Below are 12,408 nucleotides of genomic sequence, written 5' to 3' on the forward strand. Positions count from 1 at the left end.
ATATAATATAGTGAACAATGTTATATTAATAATAATAAATATATTTTATAACAATAATTAAAATAAAATATTTAAATAATATATACATATCACCAAGAATAAAACATTGGTGTGTAATAAAGTAAATTAAATTTTAAAAAATACTAAATAATAAACTAAACAAATGTATTTTATAATGTAGTAAATAATTCAAATAATAATAATAAATAAAATGTATAACAATCGTTAATACAAATAATAAAAATATACATAAATTTAAAATTATTTAAAATATAAAAATAACAATTTAATGTATAATAAATGTCTTTTATAAATATAGTAAATAACAGTAAGTAAAATAACTTTATAACAATAATACAAATAATAAAAAACATTAATATTAACATAACACCAACAATATAAACAATACATTCATTGTATATTAAATTTAATTAAATATAATAACATTTTAAAAATTAAATGTTAATATATTTTTATATAAAATATCAAATTGTAAATACTTGATATAATAATTATAAGAACAACAAAAAATGTTAAATTCTCTCACACATTGTACCTGCATACACTGGAACAGAAGGGTCATGATGTTGCTACGGGCAACCAGCTGGTCCACATGACCCCCGAGACCTTCGGCCAGACCGCTGAGCAGATCCAGAGCGACTATCATGAAGTCCTTATCTGGAGCCTCATACTGATCCGGCTGCTGGCTGTACATCTACACACACACACACACACACACACACACACGGGTGGGTTAATGACTGTGTGGTCCACTGATGTTCATGTTGATGTGTGTGAGTAAGTGTGTGTTCTCACCATGGCTTGTGCGAGTGTTTTCTGCACCAGAGTAACACAGCGCTGATAGACGGGCTCACAGTACGGGAGGAAACCGCTCTGTAATGCCGTAGCCACAGACGACAAACACTACACAGACATAAACACAGAGTGGACAGGAGTCATTTATTGTCTATTTTCACTTTCAGTTACAATTGTTTTATCAAAACAATGTACAATTATGTGTCATTAAAATAAAGTCAATTTAAACTATGAAATGAAGACTTTTTATTCTGTTCTCACCTCCAGCAGAGGAAACAGGTCTTTATCCTCGTCTTTCAGTTCATTCCACTTCTGGATCAGAGGAGGCATCAGTTTCTGGATGTATTCCTGTTCACACACACGCACACAACACAAGATCAGACCACTGATCTCTACGCCTACAAACACATACTAATAATATTTAGCTTTTTAAAACAAGTTGACAAGGGCAGGGATGAGCAGAGGCGGATTGAACCAAAAACATGCGTCATTTACGGTTTAAAAAAAAAAACTGACATATAATTGAAGATGATTTCCATCATTTTGGTGAAAAAAATGGTCTCTTATCTTTTGAGTTGCCCTACTTGCATCTGTGGTTTTTAGACAAGTTAAAACAGCATACACTACACAGTTCAAAAGTTGAATTAAACTGACAAAGTGACAGTAAAAGTTTCTTTTTCAAATCAATGCTGCTCTTTTGAACGTTCTATTCATTAAAGAATAAAAAAAAAAAAAAGGAACAGTGTTTCCACAAAAATATTAAGCAGCACAACTGTTCTCAAGATTGATAATATTAAATGTGTCTTAAGCAGCAAATCAGCATATTAGACTGATTTCTGAAGGATCATGTGACACTGAAGACTGGAGTAATGATGCTGAAAATTCAGCTTTGCATCACAGGAATAAATTACATTTTAAAATACATTGACGTATAAAACAGTCATTTTAAATTGTAATAATATTTCTTTTGTTACTGCATTTTTCTTCAAATAAATGCAGTTTTCATAAGCATAAGAGACTTCTAATTACCGGTTGGTTCAGATGATGTCCGACAGAGTCTGCCAGGGTGCCGATGGCGTCGTAGAGGATGAGCAGGTTCTTGTGCTGATATTTTCCAAACGCAAACACCAGAGTGTCCAAAATGAAACTGAGGTACGGAACCAGCTCCGTACACGCTTCCTCCTCCAGAGTCGCAAATGCACTGAAAAACATTACACAGTTGTTTTATAACTCTAATTCCTCAATAGATATTTCAGATGTGGATTTCTCTCAAACACTCACCTGCAGGCAGCCTCCTGCACCCTCTTGTTGCCGTCTAGGATGCGTTTGAGCAGTTCTGTCATGAGCGGTTTGAGGTGGGCATCTGGCGGCTGGCTCACCACCCAGTGTGCGTAGCGGCTGAGCGTCCAGCAGGCGATGGAGCGAACCAGAGCCTTCTTATCACACAGACACTGGATCAGGTGCGGGATGAGCTCGGGCAGGTACTGTACCATACCCTGCATACAGCCTGACGGAAAGAGACAGGACGTGTAAACACCTACTATTAAAGGGTTAGATCACCCAAAAATTCTGTCATTAATTACTCACCCTCGTGTCGTTCCAAACCCGTAAGACCCTCGTTCATCTTCAGAACACAAATTTAGATATTTTTGATGAATTCCGAGAGCTCTCTGACCCTCCATAGACAGCAATGATATTACCATGATCAACGCACAGAAACGTAGCAAGGAGATCGGTAAAATAATCCACGTGACATCAGGGGTTCAACCGTAATGTTATGAAGCTACAAGAATACTTTTTGTGCTCAAAAAACAAAAATAACAACTTTATTCAACAATTCTTCTCCTCATCCAGCCTCGGCACACCGCCATTGTGCAGAGAGTATCACACGTCTGCTTCCACTTCATGTAAACAACGCATGCGCATGGCGCTGCTGCTCACGTTAACACGCACATGCATCAGCACATGCATGCGTTGTTTACATGAAGGAGAAGAATTGTTGAATAAAGATGTTATTTTTGTACACAAAAAGCATTCTCTTAGCTTCATAACATTACAGTTGAACCACTGATGTCACATGGACTATTTTACAGATGTCCTTTCTACGTTTCTGTGTCTGGGAACATTTCAGTTGCATTGCTGTCTATGGGTTTGGAACGACACGAGGGTGAGTAATTAATGACAGAATTTTCATTTTTGGGTGAACTATCCCTTTCAGTGAATTCAGTATGTGTGAGTGTGAGACACACACCTTCAGCGATGGCTCCCAGCACCAGTATCCCGGACTCTTTGGTGACCCAGTCAGGGTGGAACAGCAAACCCTTCAGCAGCGGCAGCAGGTGCGGCAACAGGTCGTCCCGAAAGACGTTAGCCAACACGTCCAGCGCCGCCGCAGAGCACTTCCCTAGAAACACACGAAAATATACACACTTCATACACACAGACGAGCATTTACAGCAAGCGCGCTCTGATTGGTCGTTTACTCACGTAGGTTCCAGTCAGACAGCGTGTCGTCGTCATCATCCTCGTCTTCGTCGATGTCCTCTCCTTCCTCTCCCTCTCCTCCCTCGTGCTGCAGCGTGACGGTACGTGACTTGTGGAAGCGAGGCTTGATGTCCTGCTCGCTGTCAGGAACGTTGTCGTCCTCCTCCTCCACGTCACCCTGAGACACACACAGAGAGAGAGAGCGCAGCTGCAGTCAGATTCACACGGTCCCTACTGAGCACTCACTGCTGATAAATCAGTAGGACTGGGGAACAAAATTGATTTTCTAAAATTTCCAGCTCCAATATCAACTTGCAAAAAAAAAAAAAAAAAAAGAAGATGGGTTAGAAATCTCTTTCTATTGAGTTGTCTTCACAGGCTGCATGCAAAAATGAACAACACGACCGATGTAATCTGATTCACGAACAAATAACTCTTATGAACAGCTCTTCTGACATTTATGAGAGCACAGTGCAACCAGTGTAGCTCAAATCCTGAAAACAAGCCGGTTCTTTGAATGAATAGTTCAAAAATAATGAACTACTGATTTGAGTAATCAGTCGGAAACACTTCCCTGTATAATTTACAGCATTAAGCCGCAGTCACACTAAACTTTGAGCATGTGAAAATCGTTCGGACGGTGCTGCGAAAAAGGGCGGGAGCAGGATATGACATCACGCGCCAAAATATCCTCACTAGTCATAATTCTTTTCTATTTAAGTGATTACAATCAGTCACAAGTATAGTTAATTAAGTACACGCACAAATCTCATGTAATTAAAAAAAATCACATAAAATTAAGTTTCACTGTTCAAACGTACCATCCAATCCTGTTTCCCTTGCCACCGCAAACCAAGCCGCTTCTCTTTTTATGTAATTTTTGTAATCTTTTAAAGTTGTGTTATTCCTCCATTTCTGTACCAAGAGGTCACTTTGTGACGCTTTGATCTTCTATTGGTCTCACGCATTCACGTGACGCGAATTCACAGGTCAGAGTTCACCAAACTTGAACTTTGCTACGCAGCGAAATATCTTAGCACGGGCTTGCGTTTCCGGTCTGACGCATTCGCATGCGTATGAATGGAAGTCAATGGAACGAAAAGTCTAGTGTGACCGTGGCTTTAGCAGAGAGAATTCTCTTTTAAATTCAAGAATCCAAATCAGTGTGTCAACTAAAATCAAAACTATTAAAAATAATTTTTGGTCATTGAAATAAAGCAGAAATTAAAATATAAATAATTGATGAACTTAAACAAAAAATTGGAAATGCTAAAATAAAATGACTAAAAGTACTAAAATTAGTCAAATTAAAACGACAATAGAACTCAACTTAAAAATGTTAATATTATTAAAAAATTCAAAATATATAAAGAAAATAAAATATCAATTTTAGATGAAAAAACTAAAAAAAAAAAGTAAAAATTTTGTTTTGGCAACTTGTGAAATAAGTTTGAAGTTGAAAGTTGAGCAGTAAAATTAGTTACAACTTAGTGAACTAAATTAGTCAAAAAAAAAAGCTAAATAGTATAAAAATTTAAACATTTTTACAAAATTGCTACAACAAACTAAAACTGAAAATACAATAATAAAAGCTAATTCACATATTAATAAATAGTATATAAATAACACTAAAGTAACACCAATATTAAAACACACTCAAAATGAATCTGAATCGAATGCTTGTGAAACAATTGAATATTATGTGAATGCAAATTTAACTAATGCAATAAACATGATTTGATTCAAAGGAATATCCCTGACTCGTGTCTCATATATGGTGACTCACCTTCAGTAAAATGATGTCAATCTCAGAATACTTCATTCCGTTGACCAGGATGGGGATGAGTCTGTGGAGAAATACATCAACATTAGATCATCTCACTCAAATCAAGAGTTCAGATCAGATCTCTCAAACAGAACTAAACAGAGGCCAGAGGCTTCATCTGTGTGTTCAGTTTATGCTCAGATGTGTGATGATGGCCTGCAGTACTCACTGGACCAGGTGTCCTGACAGAGCCTCTTTACAGATGGGCTGCTCCGCCAGAGTCAGCCAGAATTCACACGCCTCCAGCGCCACGTTCTCATCCGCGTCCTGCGTGCGCTGCAGCATGTACTGCAGAAAGAGACACAGGCCAGATATAAAGCTCCTAAAACACCTTTAAATGACAGTAAGACATCAGATGTTAGTGCTGGTCTCACCTGTATGATGCTGTGCATGTGCGGTATCAGTCGGTCGATCCGGACCTCCAACAGCATGACCAGAGCTCTGCACACATTCTTCCTCACCTCGCAGTCTTCATCACCCGCCAACGCAAACAGAGACTGAAAACAAAGCACACACAGTACAGATGAGCTGAGCCCTCACCACTGAAGTAACTACAAATGCATGGGTCATCGTAAGCCGGATTGTAGTTGTGTTTATGACATACTAGGCTGCTGAAAAGTGTGCTTTCTTGAAAAAACTACAAGCTTGATTTGGCAAAGTTTGTTCAGGAAAAAATTGTGTGTTTGTGTGTTATGTGTATTTGAACCCTTTCCAACAATGACTATTCTTTTATTTATTCACAGTGTGAAAAGATGGATCTCAAAATCATACCGTCATTGTTGGAAAGGGTTCAAATACACAGAAATGCTGAAAAACCATAGAATTTGTGAGACCTGAAGGATTTTTCTGAAGAACAGCAGGCAGTTTAACTGCTCAGGAACAACTATTACTAAACAAAAACAACACATCTGTGGATCATTCAGGTCACAACACAGTATTCAGAATCAATGATTCAATAAACATTTGAACGGGGTCATTTTTATAAATTCAACTATTATTTTCTCTTGTGGACTGTATGTAAACACATCTTTTATGTCAAATATCTTATTCAGGTCAGTAATAAATAACATGCATTTTGTATGACCCCTCTTATTTTGGTAAAATAATTAACATTTTGCAGATTCTGAAAGGGGATGTAAACTTTTGACCTCAACTGTATATACACAAAAATATAAAAATAAATATAGAATTACATATAAAAGAACTGTGCACTATACTGTGCCATTAAAAAAAAAAAAAACTTGATTTTTTTTTTTTTTGATTCAGACCGAATCACTCTTTGGTTTGAATTATGGACTGAATCAATTAGTCAGCTCATTTCCTCATCGAATCAGCTCAGATGACTCACTCATTTAATGAGCTGAAAACTCTGCTGACAATTTTAAAATTACAATTACTGCATGAAATATTACTTATTACTTTTTGGTGGACAGAAACCGCTGTTTGCTGGAGGTCAACTCACCTCTATGAATGTGTCGATGTTGTCCATGAGAGCCTGAGCCCTGCCAATAATGAACTGATTCACACACGCTATGGCATGAGACCTACAGAGAGAGTGTGAATCAGCATGTTGTTACTCATTATCAAACACAGACAGTGTATCAGTGAGAGATGTGTGTGTGGCTCTTCACCTGATCTTGGGGCTGCAGTGTTTGAAGAACTGCAGGAATTTGGGGATCATGATGTTGAGGGGTCGATTCAGAGCGTCACTGTCCAGCAGTTCAGACGAGTCCTCACAGATCTTCTGCAGCGCACCAAAAGAACCCTGTACACACGCACACACGCAAACTCATTTCTGTTGTAAATCCCACTGCATTATGGGTTTATAATAGTTAAAAGAGGAATATTTGTACAAACTGTAACAACTGTTAGTGCGCCATGATAATTTCATGAAGATTGGTTTGGGAATTTTTAGTATGTCTGGTCACACCCATAATTTAAATGACAATTTTATAAACATCTAAATACTAAAGTTCAACTTTTTTGGATAATTATTGATCTAGCTAGTCCAGAGACTACACAAGTTCACTAGTTTTGTTAAGGTTGATCAAAAAACCTAAGACTAGTTCAAAAAAGCAGTTTAAGAAGGGCTGGACAATAATTCATTATCAATGTATATCGCTATATATTTTTTTTCAATAACGGTGATATGATTTTTTTAACACATTTCCGATATTTCGATATACATTACCAGTGTTTCCCATACATTGATTTATTTGTGGCGGCCCACCACAACTTCGTTGAATAAACATGAGCGCTGCACATTTCAAAATTAAAACGCGGCGCGGGTGTTTTATATGAATGTATCTTTGAAGGGAACCGACGGTCTTAAAATCGCACACCTGTAATTACCTGTATTTGCCCCCCCAAATTGTTAGTCATGGAATCCCTGATATCGGCCCTGCTGCAATTGGAGCGCTTAGCCAAGCGCTAAATACCCTCAACGTGTTTTTGCAGCGTTGAGCATTGTAACCAATCACAGACATATCAGTTGATTTCTTAAAAGCAATGGCCAATCAGAAACGTTTTGTCAGAATTTACTCACCGCTGAAAGCGCAGCAGTTTTTAAGTGCAGTTTTGCACGCTCGTGAATCATCTCATGACGCGATGTAAATAAGAAATTCAAGTGACACGGGAAAAAGACACGAAAAACTTCAGTGAACATCAGAAAAGCAGCGTGCACATTTCTGGTTAAAAATGAAAGGCCATCAACTGACAAACGGGAAGCATCACCATTCAAGTCAACAGGAAGAGCCAAAGCTAGTTCAGTTTACTAAACGGTGGCAACCTCTTTAAGTTATTCTTGACTGTGTTGGATTGACTGCTTTGATGTGTTGCAATACGGTAGGGTATTGTTTTGATGCTTACATCCGAAAAAAAAAAATCTTTTGTTTTTATTTATTTATTTCATATACATATATACAGTATATATATTTTTTTTTTTTCTTGCCCCCCCGACTCAAGAGTCAAATGTCACCCATGCCTGTATGATATCAACTGATGTCTACTCACCACATTGTTGTTATGTTCTTGAAAACACGCAAGTTAATTGTGTGTAAAAATGCAGTCTGGCAAGCCAATCAAATCACAAGGCACATTCTTATGCAACCGTTGTTGTTCAAACAGAAGGTCATGTCAAGTGCACTTCACTGTGGGATGAATATTGCACATTTTGGGAAAATACTAGGGATGTAACGATTATCAATATCTATATATGTATTATCAATATCGTGGTATCGCAATAGCAAAACTGTCTCAATATCATCATGGTCACATGACAATGTGAAACGATTGATCTTCCAGGCAAAAAATGTAGTTTTTAAAATATATTTAAGCTTCTTATTCTAACATAAAAGGTGTTTAAAGTTGTGCTTTGGGCCATTATACTTTGGCACAGTATCTGTCAAACAAGATAGCACAATATGGCTTAATCTCTTCATCAAGTCTGTTTTCGTTCAGGCGATCAGCTCATGATCCGGGGTTTTCCGCGCCTCAGAACGGCTCCGTTCACAGTGAATGAATGCAGTGAAATCATTTATTGCATGTGCTGTGAGTTTAGCACACGTTTGGCAACGCAACAGCCACCAGTTATGCTTTATTTTGATGGTAGATGATTACAGCATTTCACTAGATTTGTAGTGAGACGCGTTTTTTTGTAAGCCTGTTTTCACTGAAGCTGGAGTTTTGTGTCAAAATAAAAGCTCTACTGCCGTTTACGTCAAAATAACAGCATAGAAATGCAGTATGAATTGCTGACAGTTAGCGGTTTAAAATGCAGTCCAAATTCAAAATATCTCTTTCAAGTGTAGAAATTAAGAAAGTAGTATTGTAATTTTCCTACTGTAGTGTAAAGCAAAAATAATTTGCCAATGAAATACTAATTTTCATTTATTTTACAAGTGCAATTGTTTTACAATATATGGCTATTACTGTCATAAGAATAACAATAATATAGAATTGCTGTTATTATTATTATTACAATCTGATTTGTTTGTCTTCCTAAAACACCAGTGTGAATGTAATTTAGACTCAGTATACCACAAATTAAAAGAGGGTTGAGTTCCCTTTAAAGTTCAGGTACAAGTCAATTCACTGACATTTTCTGACTTAAGTTTTCTTAGTTAAGAACATGGGTCGGAGCTCTTAATATTGAACTCTCAAAGTGCATTAGAACTCTAAAATGTACAAAATTTTCATTTTTTCCAAGTCTTCATTTGTCTTTTTTTTTTTTTTAAATATATATATAAATATCGCAAAAATATCGTACGGTGGACTTCATATCGAGATATTATCGTACCGTGAGATTTTGATATCGTTACATCCCTAGAAAAAACTGAACAAGCACTAGGCTTGCTGCGGTAGACGGTGTTTTCGGTTATACTGGTGTTAAGCCACAACACCGGTTCCATCATTCGCCTACCGCGGCACCGCCCCCCACCGTCGTTTTGATTTTTTTATAGTAACAAAAATCATTTAGCCTAGTTCAGTTAGAGGATAGACACTTTTAAAAACTAAACGCTCAACTTAATGCTCAACCGTGCGCGAACGACAGTGCACCACGGAGCAGGAGTCAGATTTTATTTATCACGGCGGCAATTCAATTGCCGCTAATTTGAAAGTGAAAGTAAAATGCGCATATAAAAGAAATGATTAAATAGTATTTTAAAATTGGGTGTTCGGTCAACAATGGGAGTTTGGTTAATACATACTCAGAGATGTGCGTGTGTTTTACCTCGCAGGTGTTGTAATCCTCCGAGTTGAGGAGGTTGCAGAGTTGAGGCAGCAGCTCAGGCCATGTCTGCAGCTCCCCTTTAGACGCGATAGTAGTGATGAGAATACCTGCAGACACACGGACACAAACTCAACTATAACACAAAGCTGAATAAGCTATTTGTGTCACTTAAAGACAATCAATACTTCTGTAATTACATTTAATCAAATCAAATCAAATGAAATCAGCTCAAAGCGTCTAAATCAGAGTTTTGTAGACGTTTACTCCACATCTATTACGGTCTAACCCACTCAAACCCGGGTTCAGACTGACCGATGGTGGCGCGGATGAGCGGGGACGGGTCTCCGATGTTGTTGAGACACTCTCTCTTGATGAAGTCGGCCACGGCCGGAGGGAAGTTCTGGTAGTGAGCCTTCACGTTGTTCTTGAGAATCAGACCGCTCAGAGAACGGGTGGGCTCGTCTGCAGAGACACAGAGATGGGCCTTTAGACGAGTGACAGGAGAGTGTGTGAGACACTGAGGCAGATGATGCACCATGGGATATACAGACCTTCAGATTTGAGGCTGGTGAGGACGAAGATGAGATAGTTGTTGAAGTCTGGAAACTGATTCAGCTGCTCCAGTTTCTAATGAGAGAGTCAGGAAAACATTAGGAAAAATTCAACAGAGAGCAAAGAAAGAAGAGGTCTGGTCTCAGACCAGAGACGTTTATTAAGATGTACACAAAAAATCATTTACTCATTTAACAATTTTAATACTCTTCAAAAACAGACTATTATGTTGCCTATAAACTATGTAAGTAGATTAGATATTTAAAAAAAGGGACTAGAGTGACAAAGTTTGATTCATTTTCTTGAATGAGTCAGTTACTGTCAGATTAAATCAATAAATCACTTCCAAAACGAAAGGATTAAACAAATCATCTTCAAATTTACAATCCTCTGCATCGCATTTTAGGTTTTAAAATGTTTTAGGGAACAAATATCGAGGTAAATATTGCTGTTTGTTACAATAAATTTTTATATCTTCATAGTAGTATAGTAAAAGTATCTTCTGCTCACCAAGACTGCATTTATTTAATTTAAAAAAAAAAAACAGAAAAAAACACTAATATTGTAATATATTACTACATTTTAACGTAACCGTTATATGTGAACATATTTTAAAATGTAATTTATTGCTGTGATCAAAGCTGAATTTTCAGCATCATTACTCCAGTCTTCAGTGTCACATGATCCTTCGAATCAGAAATCATTCTAATATGCCGTTTTGCTGCTCAAGAAACATTTATGATTATTATCAATGTTGAAAAAAACAGTTGGGCTGCTTCGTATTTTTGTGGAAACCGTGATATTGCTTTTTTCAGTATTCTTTGATGAACATTAACGTCTTTACTGTCACTTTTGATCAACTGAATGTGTCCATGCAAAAAAAAAGTTTTAGATTCATACTTTAAAAGTATTAAATTAATTTTAAACAAAACAAAAATCATACTTGAGCGTATGACCCATCACTACTGTGCACGTGTACTGTGTACTTGAGCGTATGACCCATCACTACTGTGCACGTGTACTGTGTACTTGAGCGTATGACCCATCACTACTGTGCACGTGTACTGTGGACTTGAGAGCTTCACGCGGTTGCAAGTGGTGCTCGTCCGCGGTTGCGGTCCGTCAGTGCGTTCCAGGTGCGGCGCGTCTGCAGCAGTGCAGCAATCGTTTACGCACCGAGTCTATTTTTGCTGTGCTGCACGCGCGGAATTAAAGTGACAGCGCTTTGTTCGCGGTGAAAATGAACATGGATTGAGACTGAAATGTAGTAATTTCACAATAAATAGATATAATTAAAGTCTACTGTGTTTCACGGGCTTTTTGGCTAGGTTTAAAACAAATAAAAGTGCACTTTTAGATATACAAGGCAACATATGCACTTGTGTCTTGTGGAGGTAGAAAAACAAAGTTCTTTAAGACCCGCTGGACTGTTTGTAATAAAGATTTAAATGTAAAAGGCACGAGAGCCGACTGTTTCTGTCAGTGGTAAGTTTTAATTTAAAATATTTGTGATAACCTAACACAAGAAAGCTATATGCTGTATTCAAATGTGTTTCCACTTGCTTGAGCAACCTAATATACACATCTAAAAGCCAAATTATGTATCTTTGTAAGTCATTGTAAGCCCATTTGAGGCACGCGCAAGCGCACGAACACCCCCCGTTATAAAAAAAAAAAAGTGGGCTCCCCCAAAGTCCACGGTATAGTTCGAACACTGCGTGTACCAAATAAAAACTGCCAACACAGATACTAAAAATCTGACTGAAAACATGTCAACATTTGCCCAGTTGTTACGGCTAAAATTCACAGTATATTTATTTGATAACCTGGATAAATAAGCGTTAAACACATAAGTGATCATGATGATAGAGTAATGGCGCTTTTCCACTGCGTGGTACGACTCGGCACGGTACGGCTCAGTACGGCACGGCACGGTTCGGCTCGGCACGGTTTGCGTTTCCACTGCAGTTCAGTACCGCTTTAGAGTGGGCGGGATTAT

The 12,408-nt window shown here is 37.7% G+C and overlaps 1 protein-coding gene across 3 annotated transcripts in view; it reads right to left on the minus strand.

The window, feature by feature from the left end:
• Positions 1-12,408, minus strand: part of LOC107729604 (transportin-2-like) — a 24,831-nt gene that overhangs the window by 10,113 nt on the left and 2,310 nt on the right. For all 3 annotated transcript variants that reach the window (XM_016540204.1, XM_016540215.1, XM_016540193.1), the window contains 15 exons: positions 10,409-10,484; positions 10,170-10,319; positions 9,858-9,964; positions 6,757-6,890; positions 6,588-6,669; positions 5,500-5,622; positions 5,295-5,413; positions 5,087-5,147; positions 3,304-3,478; positions 3,068-3,220; positions 2,098-2,323; positions 1,846-2,017; positions 1,078-1,164; positions 817-924; positions 548-715 (listed from right to left, as the gene is read on the minus strand). In XM_016540204.1, coding sequence (XP_016395690.1) covers positions 548-715; positions 817-924; positions 1,078-1,164; positions 1,846-2,017; positions 2,098-2,323; positions 3,068-3,220; positions 3,304-3,478; positions 5,087-5,147; positions 5,295-5,413; positions 5,500-5,622; positions 6,588-6,669; positions 6,757-6,890; positions 9,858-9,964; positions 10,170-10,319; positions 10,409-10,484 — 1,941 coding nt within the window. The remainder of the gene's footprint in view (positions 1-547; positions 716-816; positions 925-1,077; positions 1,165-1,845; positions 2,018-2,097; positions 2,324-3,067; positions 3,221-3,303; positions 3,479-5,086; positions 5,148-5,294; positions 5,414-5,499; positions 5,623-6,587; positions 6,670-6,756; positions 6,891-9,857; positions 9,965-10,169; positions 10,320-10,408; positions 10,485-12,408) is intronic.

This window comes from Sinocyclocheilus rhinocerous, unplaced genomic scaffold (assembly GCF_001515625.1).
Source record: "Sinocyclocheilus rhinocerous isolate Xijiao unplaced genomic scaffold, SAMN03320098_v1.1 scaffold313, whole genome shotgun sequence".
NCBI classification, from domain to species: Eukaryota; Metazoa; Chordata; class Actinopteri; order Cypriniformes; family Cyprinidae; genus Sinocyclocheilus; species Sinocyclocheilus rhinocerous.